At 45.8% G+C, this 18,944-nt stretch overlaps 1 protein-coding gene across 4 annotated transcripts in view; it reads right to left on the bottom strand.

Moving 5' to 3' along the window:
• UGGT1 (UDP-glucose glycoprotein glucosyltransferase 1) overlaps window positions 1–13,388 on the bottom strand; it is a 118,853-nt gene extending 105,465 nt beyond the window's left edge. For 2 of the 4 annotated variants that reach the window (XM_053308614.1, XM_053308612.1), the window contains exons 1-5: window positions 13,143–13,318; window positions 10,484–10,620; window positions 5,917–5,999; window positions 3,009–3,139; window positions 178–290 (exon numbers count right to left, since the gene is read on the bottom strand). In XM_053308614.1, the coding sequence (XP_053164589.1) occupies window positions 178–290; window positions 3,009–3,139; window positions 5,917–5,999; window positions 10,484–10,608 (452 nt within the window). In that variant the 5' untranslated portion in view covers window positions 10,609–10,620; window positions 13,143–13,318. Of the gene's footprint in view, window positions 1–177; window positions 291–3,008; window positions 3,140–5,916; window positions 6,000–10,483; window positions 10,621–12,895; window positions 12,920–13,142 lie in introns of those variants that run through there. The other 2 variants (XM_053308613.1, XM_053308615.1) reach the window with 2 other exon arrangements.
• Window positions 13,389–18,944: the final 5,556 nt, after the last annotated feature.

Genomic DNA, 18,944 nt, shown 5'->3' on the forward strand with positions numbered 1-18,944 from the left:
CGATGAGTACATATTCCCTCCAAAGACACTTGACCTAGTATAAGGACTTGATTACTCCAAAGACAAAAAGGATAGACTGGGGGGGTGGGGGGTGAATCTATGCAGAAATTAATAACACATTAAAATGTCCCCATTCTAATAAAATAAAAATGGTTGATGGCTACAAAAGAAAACTACCTTTCTGAAGCTGTTTGTAAAAGCATTCCAAGTTTGTCATATTCACAAGTCTTCTCTCCATGGACAACAAAGAATGCGTTACACCCTTCTGGTGGAGGCTCATCAGCTGCTATCTGTATTAAAATACATCTGTTAGTATAGGATGGCAATCTCCCTTGAGTGGGGGAAATCACATCATGGTCATATCATATAACAGGATTTGGGGCCACTCTGCTTGTTTATTTTGGCCAAAATTAACGAAAAGTAACATAGCCACCAGGCCATATAAAAAACCTGGCAATGATTGGGAGAACAAAAGCACTTGCACAGATTTTCTGCTTATTTTAGCCTAGATGGATATCAGCAAGAAAGGCAGAATTAGCTGCTCAGTTGTTTTCAGACACATACCAGACATTATAAAGATCACTCATCTCGGAATTACATAAAAGACAGAAGGGAAAATCATACAGTAACTTTCTTACCTTTCCTCGCCCATCAGCATGCTACTAGCCCTGATACAAACAGTAGCTTCAGCAGTTACCAATAAAGTACAGTAGTCCCTTGTAGGACAGAGCAGAGGACATTTTTATTTTATGATTAAGTTGGCCTGTGTGCTTGACATTAGTTTTAGGGCCTACTTGATGATAGCTGTTTCCCAGTCGTGACCAGTCATAACCTAGCCTCCCACATTCCCCATCTCAATTTAATGTACCTTCCTCAGTTGACCCGCTCCGCCCATACCATCTCATTTTCAATGTACTTTCCTAGACCCTCTCACAACCCCCACCTGGATGTAGGTACACCTTTCGATTTGTAAATATCAAACTATATTTTCTATAGTGGCATGGCAAGTCGGTTCCCCATTTCATGCGGGTCTCTTCCTCAATTTTGCTGAAAACGAGATCAAGAATAGAATGTGCTCACCAAAATGTTCTGCATGAGGTGGTCGTTACACCCATGATGCAGTTTCATTTACACACGTTCAGAACCTAACCGATAGATTTATATGTCAAAGGGGTAACAAATTGGAATATAGGTCATCAATCCTCATGATTCATTTGACCAATCATTATTAGGAAAGGTGGAAAAGGGATGATGTGTGGGTGATCTGTCAAAGGGTACTTAAGTTAAAGTTTGTTAGAGGGAGGGGGATCGAATTAATTAATTAAGCAAGGACAAGGACCAGGGACAAAACAGAAGGGGGAGAAGAGGAAGAACAGAGGTTTTTTTTTCTCGGCAAGAAGGAGGGGAAAGGAATTTGGAAGACTTAACCACAAGGTATGAGGACAAAAGGGGGAGTAAGCGGAGGGGGCATCATTAATCTTAAAGCTGTTAACTTTGATTTTATATCAGAGACGTTTGCTGTTCCTGTATGCTGAATACGGCTTAGGTTGGGTGAGAAATAAAACGCAGTTAACCTCTTAATTTTCCTGTTGGTGTACTTTCATGAATCTTGGGGAAATCATAACAGTCAGCCTTTGGCAAGAACCGGCATCTCTCTGTTGAGTAGGGATGTGCACGAACCGGTCTGGAGGCCATGTTGGAGGCCTTATATTCTTGCGTTTGATCCTACTACAGTCATCCCTCACCAACCATGGATTTGAGTATCTGCGACTGGGAAATTGTGACTGGACTCGCCCACCGCAACCTGAGTATCTGTGGTATGGCAAGATTTTTTTGAAATTAGGGGGTTTTCTGGCAGTGGGATTCTGGGAGTTGGGGCCATTTCCAAGGGTCCGTGGGTCCTTTCTGGGGCTAAGGGGGGATTTTTTTCTATTTTTTACTGTCTTATTCGGTCATTCCACAACCACGATTCCCCTAACTTCTGTTCTCAATGATTCCCTATTGCTTCCCAACCGCGAATTCACCAACGGAACCCTCGTGGTTGGTGAGGGTGTAAGTGAGATGCCTCAAAGTTTCCTCTTCCTCGCAAAAGGGAGGAATGGAAAACCTGAGGACACTCAACAGTAGGGATGTGCATGGTCCGGACCGGTCCGGACCGGCACCGAGGGGGGTCTACCTTTAAGGGCGGGGGGGCGGGTAGAACTTACCCCTCCCGCCACTCTTCCCCCTCCGGCGCTGTAGTTTAAAATGATGTTTTTGGGGCGGCAGCGTTCCTCGCTGCCGCCTGTGCCCCCGTCGTCACCTCTGGAACGCTCCATAATAGCAACACGCATGTGTGTGTGGCGGCGTGCTTTAAACTACAGCGCCGGAGGGGGAAGAGTGGCGGGAGGGGTAAGTTCTACCCGCCCCCCTGCCCTTAAAGGTAGACCCCCCTCGGTGCCGGTCCGGACCGGTCCGGACCATGCACATCCCTACTGTTGAATGTCCTCAGGTTTTCCATTCCTCCCTTTTGCGAGGAAGAGGAAACTTTGAGGCATCTCACTTACACCCTCACCAACCACGAGGGTTCCGTTGGTGAATTCGCGGTTGGGAAGCAATAGGGAATCATTGAGAACAGAGGTTAGGGGAATCGTGGTTGTGGAATGACCGAATAAGACAGTAAAAAATAGAAAAAAATCCCCCCTTAGCCCCAGAAAGGACCCACGGACCCTTGGAAATGGCCCCAACTCCCAGAATCCCACTGCCAAAAAAACCCCTAATTTCAAAAAAATCTTGCCATACCACAGATACTCAGGTTGCGGTGGGCGAGTCCAGTCACAATTTCCCAGTCGCAGATACTCAAATCCATGGTTGGTGAGGGATGACTGTAGTAGAATCAAACGCAAGAATTTGATCCTACTAGTTCATGGCAACAGGATACCTCAGATTTCCAATGAAATGCATTACGACTATCTATATGAAACAATACTGCAGGAGTAGAAGTAGAGCACCTAAAGCTTTGTACTAACCTGCTGAAATGCTTGGACTGTGGCCGAATAGGAACGTAAAGACAAAGCAAATTTCAACAAATTTTGCTGCAAGGGTGAAAGATTCCAGTAAGCTGCTTGCAGCATTGCTTGGTAAGAGGAATAATCAGTACCTGCCAAGGCACAGGACAAACCAGTGTTACACAAGTGAAATTTCAGAAGTCATAATCAGAGGTTTTTCTGATTCACACTGCACATAACACACTGTGTATTTATGCAACTACTGGCAACAAGCAACATCACTGCAAACAAAGCAAGGCATCACCATCCTATGCAGTCAGACCTACCATTAAACTGGAAATATATGTTTACAAAAACTCTGAATTGCCATAATATATTGCTTCAAGTGACCGTATACTGGACTTAACTCCTCCAGTCTTGTACTCAGAAACGTTGCGTCTCTGAACTTGTCCCCTCATTGGGGACAACACAGTTTTTATGATCACATAACCATTTGTTTAGGATGTATTAAGTGTTGATTCTTGATGTCACTCTTGGAATCCATTGATTTTCATCTATGATCTCTTTCGTGAGGTTTCTTAAATAGTATACAGCTTGATTCTGTGTATGCAACAAAGTCATATACGTTTCTTAACAACATGCCTCTAGTTATCATTGTCACTCTCTTGAAAACCTATTAACTAATTACATACAGTCATTCACTATCAAAGTTCAACACCTAATGACTATAATCTGTTCTTAAAATGGATCACCTGTGTAATGCCAAATACTAAGCCAGTGCATGTCGGTAAAATCAGAATTTCAATGTCAGAATTCCCTGCCCCCACTAACATGAGGCTTTAGACAATGGGGAAAGTGCCCCAGGTAGTGTCCAGGGCAGAGGGTGGGGGTGGGCCTTTAATTTGCTGCCACCTGTCAATTAGCTGTTCTGCAGGTGAGCAGGGCTTGAGTGGAGGCCTCTGGAGCCACTCCTGCTCCAGTGCTGGATGGTGAATTAAGGGTCACCACCATCAGGGTGCTACCAGGGGCACCTGCCGCGTGGTCTAATGCCTCCTGGTGGTGGGGCAAGGAATTCCGACATCAAAATTCCAATTTTACCTACACACACAAGTCTACCAAATACTTCTATATTAAACCCTGATGCTCCATAGCCCATTCTAGGGTTGTTGTTGGGTTTTTTCTTTTCTTGGGGGGGGGGGCATCTTTGTACTGTGAGAACATCACGATTTTTAGGCAGTTTCTGTTGCTGCTTGCCATAATGGGACCATATAGTGTTTTCACCCACTATTAATTATCCTGCAAAATCTGGTCACTGCCTTTAAGTGGACATAATGTACTGATTACAGCGTAATAGTTGGGAAAGTGTGCAAGTGCTGGTACAGACTTAAGGGGGAAATCACATGTGAAAAGGAAAGAGTATGCGATTGGACAGCCTGTATTCCTTAAAACAGAACTGTGTCCCAACAAAAAAAAAGGCGGGGGGAGTTGTACAACTTTGAACTCAGCAAAATGAATGCAGCTCACTATACACATTAAATAAACCTCTGTATTTGATAGGGATGTGCACAGAACAGGCGGGGGCCGGTTCGACGGCAGGGGTGGGATAAATTTAAGGGCAGGCGAGGGTGCACTCACCCCTCCCTCCGCTTTCCCCCCATTGGCGCTTGCTGGAAAACTGGTCCAGTGGGGCAGCAGTGTACCTCCCTGCCGCCCTGCCCACTCTTCAGACCAGAAGCAGGTGCAAGTAGCTCACATATGTGTGCATGTCGCGCGCACACCTGACGTGCATTAGCACACACACTACTTTTACCTACTTCCAGTCCAGAGAGCGGAGGGGGCAGCAGAGAGGTACCCTGCCGGCCCGCCGGCCCGGTTTTCTAGCGAGTGCTGGCGGGGGGAAAGAAGAGGGAGGGGTAAGGGCACCCTACCCCACCCTTAAAGTTATCCCACCCCCGCCATCGAACTCTTTGAACCCCCCATTGTTTGAACCTGTTCAGAGGCACACCCCTAGTATTTGAAAGTCATCAAACACAGGTGATGTATTCAGCCTCTGGAAGGGCACACTACATTGCTGGTAAGTTGCTTTGGCTTGGCAATTTACCAAGTTGTGCAAGTCTGCCTTAAAGGGTAATGTTATGACTGGATTGGACCTAACTGATTACCACATTATCATATTTACCCAAATACAAGACAACTCTGAATTTAAGACAAGCCCCTGATTTCCAACATGAAAGAACTTGGAAAAACCCTAGTCTTGGATTCAGGTAAATACAGTATATCTATGCAACTGGGTTCCCCACCCAGTCTCTCTCTCTCTCTCTCTCTCTCTCTCTCTCTCTCTCTCTCTCTCACACACACACACACACACACACACACACACACTCTCACACTCACACACCTTAAAAGGTATGCATTTTTTGTAAAGGTTTATCAGTATAGATAACAAAAATTAGGAGGTGGCTTTTCTCGGTCACCATTTGTAGCATAACGTAAAAACAGTACTCAACATCCAGACTAATTATGTATGCATAGAACAAAACTGTGCATGTGCAACAGGAGAGGGGTGATTTTCACTTATCCTTCCTGTCCGTTTGCTGCTCCTAAAGCCCCCTGAAAATATGTCCCTAAGGGCTGCAGGATGGTCACACCACCCTGAGGGACATATTTTCAGGGGGCAGTGGGAGCAGCAAACAGACCGGAAGGATAAGTGAAAATCACTCCTTTCTTTTTTGATGTGCGCAATTTTGTTCTATGCAAAGATAACCACAGAGCTCTGTGGTCACCAGGAGTTGACATCGACTTGAAAGCACACTTTACTTTACCTTTACACATTGTTAGTATGGATGTTGACTACTATTTTTATGTTATGCTACAAATGGAGATGGGAGGGAGGAAGCAATTAAAAATCATCAAAGGAAGTGGCAGTTACCATAATGATTAGATGATTCAAAGTCTTGACAGGCGTCAACAAAATTCCAAAATTTCTCTTGACTTTCTTCTGCTAAAAATTCACTGAAACGAGAGAAGAGACAGAGAGAAACATTATATTAATTTTTATTTAAATATGCATATAAAGCCTCTTGTGGTACAGAGGTAAAAATAATAGGCTTTTAGGAAGCCATGGCTCCAGTTTCACTCTGCTGTGAACTCATCCTCTCTAATAAAAGGCTTGGTGTCCGTCCGTGGACGGACACCAAGCGTATGTCCGTGCCTCCCTGACCTGTTCTGGGCATGCGCGGAGCGCATGCCCAGAACAGAGCAAGGGAGACATGACCGCCAGCACCCGGCGGCCATCTTGGGCGGCCAGAAGCGGCCGCCCCGAAGAAGCCGAGTAAGTGGCGGCGGGGGAAACTGGCCGAGGCAGGGGCAAAGCCGCCACCTTGGCCAGAGGATGCGGCGCGGCGGAGCCATGGCTGAGGCCTGGCCGCGCTGCCGCTTACCCGGCTTCTTCAGGGCGGCCGCTTCTGGCCACCCAACATGGCCACCGGACGAAGCGGCGGGGGAAACTGGATGCGGCGGTGGGCCCGGGCAGTGGTGGGCCCAAACGGAGCCGCGGGCGGCGGTGGGTGGCGGGAGGGGGAATGGCAGTGGGGGTCCGGAGCACACAGCTCCACTAGCACCCGTTATCCAACAGGCTTAAAAACACTAGTTGGGTATATTTAGCAAGCCACTCTCTCTCAGTTACAGCCCCTATAATCTGAACCATAAAAATTAATAATACTTAGCATTTGTTTAGCACTTCTGAGTTTCCAAAGAGTTTCACATATCTTATCTTGTAGTTATCCCTACAACTACCCTGTATTGATAGAGGTTAAAGGGGCTGGGTTGCCTAAGACCAGAACTGAAGGCAGAGGTGAATTTCAAACCAAGGAAGTCCCAATTCATAGCTCAGCCTCTTAGCCACTATGTTGTACAATAACAAATAATTTTGGTGTACCTTACAAAACTTTGTAAGAGTTACTGAAATTGTGTATTTAAAGTGCTTTTGGGGGAAAACCAGAGCCACTATTCTTACCTGGGATGCCATATTCTTACCTGGGGTGCCATACCACAGCGCCACCAGAGCCCCTGGTAAAACTGCTGCCCTGTAACCAGAAGGTTACAAGTTCGATCCTGACCAAGGGGCTCAAGGTTGACTCAGCCTTCCATCCTTCCGAGGTCGGTAAAATGAGTACCCAGAATGTTGGGGGGCAATATGCTAAATCATTGTAAACCGCTTAGAGAGCTTCCAGCTATAGAGCGGTATATAAATGTAAGTGCTATTGCTATTGCTATTAGGCCTAGACCTCAGGTTGCATGTCTGAGGCCTGCCAGCGGCCAGCATGGGGAATCTTCTTCCCGCACAGCACACAGTGCAGGCTCCACAATACTTCCTTCACTGCCCAGCCTACCAGCAGCCTGGCTGGCCATCTGGAGGCTCTCTGTCTGCTTGCTGGCAGGCTGCTGCAAATGCTGCCACCTGTCAATTAGCTGTTCTGCAGGTGAGCAGGGCTTGAGCGGAAGTCTCTGGATGCCCCCCTGGCTCTGCAGCAGCACAGTCTGGCAGGTTGCCCAGCAGCAGAGGCTGGACTTAAAGAAAGCAGAGGGGCCAGAACTAGCCGCCCCAGACCTATGCAAGCCTTCTACCCCGCTGCCCCGACACTGCCTCCTTATGTCTTGTGCCTGCCTCATCCTCAAAGCCATCCAGAAGCTGTGTGTGTGGGACTATGGGGCTTGTGTGTGGGTCCCCCCCACTTTGTGTATTTCTGAGGTGGCTTGGCCTAGGGCTTTGATATTGGGCACACAAGTAGGGCAGGGTGGAAGGGCTCTGCATATTTAATTTGAAGAGAATTGGTCAACCCATTGATTATTAATGATCTTTTGATTTTTTAAAAAAATTCAAAAAGCCCTAAAAGTGGCTTGTTTCATGGCAGAAAATTAAAAACACTTCAGAACTGAAGCCGCCACCAGCCCCTCCCCGGACCATCATTCCACACCCATGTGGATGAATCTGCCTTTTGTCTTCATAAAGAAGGATAAAGCACCCCCCCCTTTTTGCCCCACCCTTTGCTCTCTGGGAGTGGCTTGGCATAGGGCTTTGATATCAGCCACAGATGTAGAACAGGGTGGTGGAGATTCTGTGTATTTAGTTTAAAGGGGATTTGTCAATCCATTTATTTTTAATTTTTTTTTTTTCAATTATCATTTTTTTAAAAAACTACTCATGTTGCAATGCTATGTGCATTGGAAATAATGCAAGTAGTGTTGTGACATATGATTGTGCAGGGGAATGTAGTCACAGCAGAACCCTGTTGTACAGCACCACAGGCGTGTTTGACACCCATAATGGTATGAATGGCTCTGAACAGTCTGTTACGCTGCACAGCATGTAAGCCAGCATCACTAGTATAACTGTAATGTAATTACAAAAAAACCAACGGAATTTTCCCCTTAAAAATGCAGTATATGTCAAAGCTGGTTTATGATTTAGATGTAAACTGTGGAGCAAGGGACATGTGTTGTGTCCCACTTCGTTTGTGAATGGTCATGAAGGTGTGTGAATCCACTGGTTGTTGTGTTATCGTTTTTAGCCCTACTTTCCAGTATGCTTATGAGATCACCCAGCAGAGTGAGTGAGGGGCTGACAAAGGCAGAGCACTCTGTGCGCTGCTGCCTCAGTATATGCCTGCTTTCCTGTTCCTGCCTGCCCCAATGGGAAGCTCTCTCTTCCACGTGCATAGATGCACTAATATATTCCAGTGGCTCAAGAATGCTGTGTGAAACCATGGTGTGTGTGTGTGTGTGTGTGTGTGTGTGTACAATGCTTAATTTGCAGGGGGAGGGACATAAGCCTACTAGGTCCAGGCCCCAAAATTACCTAGCTACAGTGAGGGAAATAAGTATTTGATCCCCTGCTGATTTTGTCCGTTTGCCCTCTGACACAGAAATGACCAGGCTATAATTGGAATGGTAGGTTTATTGTAGCTGTGAGAGACAGAACAACAAACAACCCCCCAAAAGCCCAGTGCCCAAAAGTCAGCGATGGATTTGCATTGTAGTGAGGGAAATAAGTATTCGATCCCCTATCAACCAGCAAGATTTCAGGTTCCCAGGTGTCTTTTCACTATATGCAGGTAACGAGCTGAGATGAGGAACACCCTCTGTAAGGGAGTGCTCCTAATCCCAGCTTGTTACAGTACCTGTATAAAAGACACCTGTCCATAGAAGCAAGCAATCACTCAGCTTCCAAACTCACCACCATGCCCAAGACCAAAGAGCTGTCGAAGGATGTCAGGGACAAGGTTGTAGACCTGCACAAGGCTGGACTGGGCTACAAGACTATCACCAAGCAGCTTGGTGAGAAGGTGACTACAGTTGGCACGATAACTCGCAAATGGAAGAAACACAAAATAACTGTCAATCTCCCTTGGTTTGGGGCTCCATGCAAGATCTCACCTCGTGGAGTTGCAATGATCATGAGAACGGTGACAAAGCAGCCCAGAACTACACGGGGGGAACTTGTCAATGATCTCAGGGCAGCTGGAACCATAGTCACCAAGAAAACAATTGGTAACACACTACGCCGTGAAGGACTGAAATCTTGCAGTGCCCGCAAGGTCCCCCTGCTCAAGGGAGCACATGTACAGGCCCATCTGCAGTTTGCCAATGCACGTCTGAATGATCCAGAGGAGAACTGGGAGAAAGTGTTGTGGTCAGATGAGACCAAAATCGAGCTCTTTGGCATCAACTCAACTCGCCGTGTGTGGAGGAGGAGGAATGCTGCCTATGAGCCCAAGAACACCATCCCCACCGTCAAACATGGAGGTGGACACATTATGCTTTGGGGGTGTTTTTCTGCTAAGGGGACAGGACACCTTCACCGCATCGAAGGGACGATGGACGGGACCATGTACCGTCAGATCTTGGGTGAGCACCTCCTTCCCTCAGCCAGGGCATTGAGAATGGGTCGTGGATGGGTATTCCAGCATGACAATGACCCAAAACACACAGCCAAGGCAACAAAGGAGTGGCTCAAGAAGAAGCACATGAAGGTCCTGGAGTGGCCCAGCCAGTCTCCAGACCTTAATCCCATAGAAAATCTGTGGAGGGAGCTGAAGGTTTGGGTTGCCAAACATCAGCCTCGAAACCTTTCTGACTTGGAGAGGATCTGCAAAGAGGAGTGGGACAACATCCCTCCTGGGTTGTGTGCAAACCTGGTGGCCAGCTACAAGAAACATCTGACCTCTGTGATTGCCAACAAGGGTTTTGCCACCAAGTACTAAGACATCTTTTGTGAAGGGATCGAATACTTATTTCCCTCACTACAATGCAAATCCATCGCTGACTTTTGGGCACTGGGCTTTTGAGGGTTTGTTTGTTGTTATTCTGTCTCTCACAGCTACAATAAACCTACCATTCCAATTATAGCCTGGTCATTTCTGTGTCAGAGGGCAAACAGACAAAATCAGCAGGGGATCAAATACTTATTTCCCTCACTGTACACCCCTGATTCTTACCTTGCTTCAAGTAATAATGGTGTGGAAAACCACTTCGTAGTCAAGGATGTTGTCACTGCTTTTGAATCTGCTTTCACTAGGGAGCAGCTCATCCAGATTCCAATAAGTGTGATCAGAGTTCCCATCTTATGAAAAACCTGAAAAAAGAAGAATGAAGACATTTGTCTTAAGTTATATCTCAATAAGTACAGATGCATTTGCTACCTAGGTATCAATGGAGAGCCGCCGAATCCAAGGATTTACAATCAGTTACAAAACAACTGGGCAAATAAAGGCACTTCTGCAGTGTTCATAACTATTCTACCTAACTTACTTTCAATGGGGCTTTCTTCCTTAGAGGGTTTAGGGCTGCAGCCTTAATGAAACCTTCTGCATACTACCATTCCCCCAGTTTTGAAGTTCTCTAAAAAAAATTGTTGGTAATTATTTTTTTAAATAAGGTTTTAGAAGAGCAATTGGTGAAGGATGATGTAAGAAGTATGCTAAGGCAGAGGGATGCGAAGGTTCACTGTAGAGAAATTAGAAACTTCTATTTGTTTTTAGAATCAAATTGAACTTTGCCTAGCCCAAAGTTCTTAATCTTTTTGCATCTGTGGACCCTCCCAGATCCCCAAGTACACATGGATCCCACCCCCACCCCATTAATAATTTTGGAAATGACAATTGTAAAATTAAAATTTCCAAAAAACCAAAGACACACTATTATTTAATTATATGATATTGAGGGGGCTACCTTTATTATATATTTAACATTTCAGAGACACTCTGTCCTACCCCATGAGCCCCAAGTTAAGGACTCCTGGTCTAGCCAGTCTGGCAAAAACCACGAGCACCTTAAGATACAGTAAAATTGCCTAATGTTTGTCCTTCCTGTAAAACATGTACCACCAGCTTCAGCAGACATCAGAATGATTGCTGTAATAATGTGCAGCATTTAAGCTATTAGAAACACTTTCTTATGGGTTTCATAAGGTTTTCAAAACATTTTTGTATTGCTCCCAGATTCTTATTATGAAAATGAAATTGATTTTAGTAGGAAATCATTTGTTGTTCCAAACTGAAGGAATGTTTGGAAATGTAAGTATACTGTGTTTCCCCCCTCAAGTTGCTCTCCCCCACCCCAATAATGTTCTCCTGCCTTTTCCCACCTGCATGTGGGAATTATCTATTAATGACAGATAATGTCCATAGGCGCAAACCTAGGGATTCTCACCCATCTAATATGCTCAGATCTTATTCAGTAAAGCCTATACTTCATTGAACCAATTCTAAATTCACAAAGCCAAAGTAACCCTATGTAGGAATATCACCGCAAGAGATTTGGTTTCTCTTTTCTAACAGCCTGTCTTAACTGGACCTGATCTAGAAAACTAACTGAACTGACCCTGATCAGGGAAATTTCCATTTGTGTTGCTTCCTCTCAACTAATTCTGTTTTCTCTCTCTTTCTTGCCTACTGCACCCTTACGAGAAACTCAACTAACTGAAAGCTACAGCAATTCAGAAGGATTGCACCTCCCAACATCCTATAAGTCGTCACACTCAACAGAAATGCTCAACATTGTAATCTCCTACCTAGACAATCACAAGCATTTTCTCTGTTGGCTTTTTGATCAGCTTCATGTTTGCACATAACATGCAAAGTGAACATAGTCATTTATTTTATCAGGTACATATATTATAAGAAACACAGCATAAATGCATATAGTTGCCTTGTGTGTTACAGAGTACAATGCATGTATGTGCAGCATAATAGGCAATCTAGTGAAGCAGTGAAATGGAGATCTCATAAAGAAATGGAGATCTCATAACTGAATACTCTCCAAGTCCAAACCATATTAAAAATTGCCTCAAACTGCCTTCACGCTGGAAAGATAAGAGTTATTTCACAAGTTACATACAAACATATGAAACTAACTTTCGCTGATCAAAATACTAGTTCATATAGCCCAGTATCATCTACTCTGACAGGCAGCAGCTGCCCAAGGTCTCAGTCAGAGAGAGATCCTTCTCGACCCTACTAAGCAAGATCCTTATTTAAAACTGCCACCTCCCCGTTTCACATGTGAAACGCATCCTCTCTACTGCTAAGGCAAAGGAAGTTCGTGATACATAATTGTGTCTCGCCAAGACATGGTAACTTGAAAAGTCCACGCATGGTAAATGACAGCAACTCTGATCACTGCAGATTCCAGTACAGCAGCACCCACGTCAATCTGTTGCAACAGTAAAGCAACCCGTCCTGGGAGACCTTAAAGACTAACGAGAATTTCGTGACAGAGCCTTGTGGCACAGCAGGAACAGACTGCTCCTCTGCAGGCACGCAGGAAACTCTGCCGATAAGCACTTGATCGCCGCCTTTTTATTTTTATCGCGGAACCGGAGATACGGTATGAAGAAGAGGAAGACAGACCCACAAAAATGTCAGCTTCCTCGCAGCACACGTAGGGCTAGAAAGTAACAAATGACCGCGCCTGATGCAGCATTTCCTCGAGGTACTATCCTGACTTCCCTCCGCCCGCCCGCCGGGCCGTGCAGCCGTGAGCCCCAGAGCCGGGCCCCTCTTCTCCGATCGCGCCCCAGGAGAGCCCGTAAAATGAGAAGTCGCCTTGATTAACCGGCAGGCGGAGGGCAGAGTAACCAGCGAGGCGCTCGCTCACCGTTCAGTGCTGGGGGTCAGTGGGCTCAGAGGGCGATGGTGCCGGCCGGGGCCACCTGGCAAACAGCCTCCCGCTCTGTCTAGAACTCCCCCTGGGAAGAGCGCACCTGTAAGCCACCGCCACGCTCCCTTCCTGCTGCAGCTGCCGCGGGTCCTCCGTCTTCCTGACACCTCTCTTCCGGTTCCGGCCATTTGCCGGCTACCAGGAAGAGCGGTGCATAGAGATAGCTTATTCGTCTGGAAACAACCAGTCTGGAGCAGCTGGAGAGGCACACAGCGCCATGTCCACTGCGGGCAACTATCCCTCAGGCTACGCTCCAGTGGTCCAGCAGAGGCGCTGCGGCTCCGTACGCCGAGCAAAGAAACTTTGACAGGAGGAGGAGGAGGAGAAGGAGGCTACTACTCCACAAGCCTGTGCTTCCGCACTTCGCCAGCAGGGGCGCCGCCATCTCGCTTGCTTGGCTTGCCCGCCGTTTCTCCTCACTCCGCTTAGGGGCCAGTTCGCAGTACAGTGTATCACCATTCTCTCATCCTTAACAGCGCCCCCTTCCCTGTATGGTTTTCATCTGATAGCTGGTCATTCTCCCCTACCTCATCAAAGGAGCTTCATTTGACCATACTGAGCATGCTCCAATTCTTCTGAGCATGCTCAGATGCACAGGGAAGGGGCCGTTGTAGCAGTTCTTTCCCTTACACTGTCTATAAGTAAGGGAGAATGCTGTTACAACTGGTGCCGTAGTGGGCTCCCAGCCGCTTTTGTTCCGGAAAAGGAAACGAGAGAAAGGCAAGGGGTGGGAAGCCGCCCCATCTAAAGAAGGGGAAGAAAGTGGGGCGAGCGGGAAGCCGGGAACGAGAAGCCCTCAGAGGGGAGGGAACTGGTCCTCTCAAATTGTCTTGACAGCAGCCGCAGGAGGAACCAAGGTGAGGGTGAGCCGAGGACGTGGCGGAGAGCGCCGATTCGGCTTCACAGGGATCCGAGGCAGGGAAAGCAGAGCGCAGGATACCTCCCGCTTTTCCCCTGCTCCGAGCTCCCTGAAGCCGACTCAGTGGCGGCTGTCCGTCTTCACTTCGGTCGCCCTCACCTCATGGACTTTTGACGCCGCTGCGTCTGTCTTCCCCCACCCTTGCGACTCGTGCAAAGCAACGAACCGAGTTGTCGTCGGTCTCCGTCCAGGAGCTGACTTCCTGTTAATTGCTAAGCCTCCCAGAAAGGCAAGAAAGAAAGCATCTGCCTCTGTGTGTGGGTCGCACGTGCATGCTTCCTTAAGAGGAAACCCACTGAACTCAAAGCTTGCTTCTCAGTAGATGGCCTGCTGCCATCCTCAGTGTGACATACGGATATTGTACTTCTGAGTAAAACGCATAGGATCTATGTGTGGTCCATATGTCTGTTGGTATTTCACCAGCATATGAGCTGGTGAGAGTTGGAGGTGCGTGTGTGTGTTTGGCTCAAACAGAAAGGAAATAAGTCAGAACTATGATAATAGCAAGAGTACTAAGGATAGGAGTTTATTTTGTGCTTGTTTTAATCACTGGCCCACCTGCTGACCCCCTGGCCTCAGCAATTTGTTCAATTTGCATCCCTTTTTCTATATCTTTGTCAGCTGTTCATTCATTCTGTCATATTCCTGCAGGCAGCTGTAATCCTTTGTAGCAGACACGGCACATGCTGCATAAATGCTTCTTGAACACTGAGAGGGTATTCCACACAAGCAGTTACACATGCAGTACACAACACTTCAGCAACCTTTTGCTGGTGGTGAGGAGGAGTTGACAAAAGGATGCACCAATCCATAATGGATCAAAGGCAGAGGTTTATTGCATTGCTAGAATGCTTTCCTAATGTGGCTATATTTCTGTCTTCCAGAAATTTTGCATTCAAAGGTCAGTCCCAAAAAGCATATTTTATGTATTTATTTAGTTTCACATTTATCTCCTGCTCTTCCTCTATGGAGTCCAGAGCAGTGTACATGGTTATGTTTATCCTCAAAACAACCCTATGAGTTAAGTTAGGCTGAAATATAAGTGACTATCCCAGTGATACCCAGTAAGTTGACACGTATTAGTATGTGACAATTCGTAATAGCACAATTTGAACTCAAGTCTCCCTGGTCCTGACCAGTGTTCCCTCTAACAGGGATTCCCGGATGTTGTTGACAACTCCCAGAATCCCCAGCTGAAATGGCTTTTGTTTGGGGATTATGGGAGTTGTACTGAACAACATTAGGAATCCCTGTTAGAGGGAACCCCGGGACTCCTGACTTTCCTGTGAAATAGTAACCATTTTTACTTGATGACCTAGGAGCAATAAGACAACACAAAAAAGTGGAGAATATCTATGAGTGCATTACTTATTAATGCAAATTCAGAATTAGTTTATCAAGTTGTGTGGAAACTATGTTTTGAAGACTATATTTTGAAAGTGTACAAGTAATGTACTTTCCCAATATGTGATGGTACTCTTGACGTTTCACATGTGTAGAATTTTCTTATACTTTGTTATGCCCATAGAAATGTGGAAGTATAGACTATGGAGAAATTTATGAATTTTTTTTAACTTGATCAAAAGATGGGAACGAAAATTGCATTAATGATACTGCTGACTACAGCATCGTGATGTGGATATTTGTTAATTATTTCTTTATCGTATTTTTATACCGCCTGGTATATAAATCTCTAGGCAGTGTACAAAATTTAAAATATTTAAAAGTCACAAATTAAAATACATGACAATAAAAACAATAGAGTAAAATAATTATTAAAACAAGATTTTAAAAATTATTAATTCTAATTAAAAGCCTGAGAAAACAGGAGAGTCTTGAGGTTCTTCCTGAAAACAAACAGAGAAGGAGATGCTCTTATTTCAGCAAGGAGCTTATTCCAAAGACCTGGAGCAGCCACAGAGAAAGCCTCGTCCTGGGTCACCACCAAATGAGCTGGTGGCAAATGTAACCAGACATCTCCAGAAAATTGTAACACGTGGCAGGGATAGTGACAAAGGAGGCGCACTCTCAAATAGCCTGGACCCAAACTATTAAGGGCTTATATGTAATAACCAGCACTTTGTATTTCACCCAGAAACATATTGGCAGCCAGTGAAGTTCTCTTAAAACTGGTGTTATGTGGTCCCTTCGTGTTGTCCCAGAGACCAATCTGGCTGCCACATTCTGTACCAATTGTTGTTTCTGGACTACACCCAAAGGCAGCCCCATGTAGAGCACGTTACAGTAGTCGAGCCTGGAGGTTACCAGCATATGTACCACTGTTTTAAGGTCATTCAACTCTAGAATTGGATGTAGCTGATGTATAAGCCCAAGCTGATAAAAAGTGCTCCTGGCCATCCCCTCAACCTGATAAACCAGGGAGAGCTTTGGGTCCAGGAGCAAGTAAAGGTAAAGTGTGCTGTCAAGTCGATTTAGACTCCTGGCACCCACAGAGCCCTGTGGTTTTCTTTGGTAGAATACAGGAGGGGTTTACCATTGCCTCCTCCCACGTAGGATGAGATGATGCCTTTCAGCATTTTCCTATATCACTGCTGCCCAATATAATACCAGTGGGGATTTCAACCGGCAACTTTCTGCTTGTTAGTCAACCATTTCCCCACTGCACCATAGAGCACTCCCGAATATATTGATGACTGCAGAGGGCAGGACAGTGCCACTGATATGGCTGGGAAAGTAAACTGGGTTCAAGTTTGCATTCAGAAACATCCAGCTACCATCTTTTCACCTTGTGTGGCTCGTTCATTGAATCTTGGTGTACATGCTGCAGTGTATTGTCCTGAAGTTATAATCTTCATTGGCTGAGTGAATCGCTCTATTTGCTGGAATCTTAAAACTTGATGTGTTCACTAAAAACGTTGGCTGGTTAATGATACTCAGTAGTGTGCAAGAATGCAAGCTACTTGCCTAGTTACCAAACACTTTCCAAGTATCATTGATGCTTTGGAAGAATTACTTTCAGGATCAGGTGAGAAAACTAGCACATATATCACAATCAGAAGTAGTTGAACTATTTGAGTATTCATCTTTCAGAGGCACTGCTGGAAAGACAAGAGCCATTTTCATGAGAAGAAACTGAAATGAATCCCTGTATTTGATTGATAGGTAACTCAGTATGGGTGATAGTCATTAATTTGCTTTTAGGAGACTGTCGTGTACCAAGTTGTGATGAGATTTAATTTGTCTAGAAATGTGGCATCAAATTACCACCAATCCAGCACATTATTATTAATTATTATTATTATTACATTTATAACCCGCTCTTCCTCCAAGGAGCCCAGGTGTACTACATACTTGAGTTTATCTTTCACAACAACCCTGTGAAGTAGGTTAGGCTGAGAGAGAAGTGACTGGCCCAGAGTCACCCAGCTAGTTTCATGGCTGAATGGGGATTTGAACTCGGGTCTCGCCGAGTAGCACTAGCACTCTAACCACTACCCCACGCTGGCCCACTACACCACATACCATGCAGCCACGCCCGTCCGTCTCCTAAACAAATACCAGTTTTGATGGAGGAGGGCCAGCAGAAGGGCTAGTAGTTAGGACCTAAAAATAGACCTCACCATCCCACCAGAATTCCTTCATGGGCACTGCCATCAAGTGATCCCTTCCTCCCAGCCTCACCATCTATATGTGCACTTTACAACTTTCTATCTAAGCTTCTTTGCTGCTGCTTTACCTCAAGAATCCTCTCCCACCAAAACAGCTGCCCCCACACCTGCCAGCCTAGCTTCTCTGCCCCCCGCCCACCCGCCCTACAAAGTTGCTGCTGCCACCACAATTACCCTTCCTCCTTGGCAGTAACATTGGCAAATTGCAGTTTCACAGTCCTTGAAACCAATGTTGCTAGTGCACACTGATAGAGGGGAGGGGAGATGCTGAGACATACAGCAGCAAGTCAGGCTCTAAGGAAAAGTATCATTTCCTAGCAGGAATTTGGTTCAGTTATTTGCACTGAGTGTCATAAGGCACACACTGGGGACTATAGAACAGGCTATAGAAAACCCTGCCTTGGCCATATGTAGAGAGCCAATATGATGTAGTAGTTAGGGTAAGACTAAGACTGTAGTGTCCTGTCCCTTACATTCTCACTCTGACATGAAGCTCACTGGATGAAATTGACAGCAGTCATTCTGTTGGGCCTCCCTCACTGGGTGGTTGTGAGGATAAAGGGTCGGGAAGAATAATTGCTACACTGCGCTCCTTGGAGGAAGGGCAGGCTATAAATTTTAAAAAATAAAATAGAACTATTTCTGACACTTCTGATGGGGCAGGGCAATACTACTGCACTTTTTAATGCTCCACAAGATTTTAGACTCCATTCATAATAACTTAAGACAGTGAGCAAAATAGTATTTTGAAAATACAGCTTGTTGCCCAAGAGGGCTTTATTTATGCGTGGGTATTTTAAGAAACATAAGAACATCAGGCCCAAGGCCCATCTAGTCCAGCATCCTGTTACGCAGTGGCCCACCAGATGCTGCTGGAAGCCACAGACAGGAGTTGAGGGCATGCCCTCTCACCTGCCATTACTCCCCTGCAACTGGTACTCAGAGGCATCCTGCCTCTGAGGCTGGAGGTGGCTAAAATAAGTGTTCACAACAATTACCGTAGTAAAAACAAACTTTATTAACAAGGGTAAACCAGGCAAAAGAGAGATGGAGGAATACAGGATATCGAGGAAGCTACCAGCGTCACTGGAAAATATGACCGCTTCTCTTTATTAATCTGGGCTAGGAAGAGGAAAGATAAACTCGGTTACACAACAACTTTAGGTACATGTTGACAGCTTCCAGCCATGT

Source organism: Hemicordylus capensis, chromosome 3, assembly GCF_027244095.1.
Source record: "Hemicordylus capensis ecotype Gifberg chromosome 3, rHemCap1.1.pri, whole genome shotgun sequence".
Lineage (NCBI taxonomy): Eukaryota > Metazoa > Chordata > Lepidosauria > Squamata > Cordylidae > Hemicordylus > Hemicordylus capensis.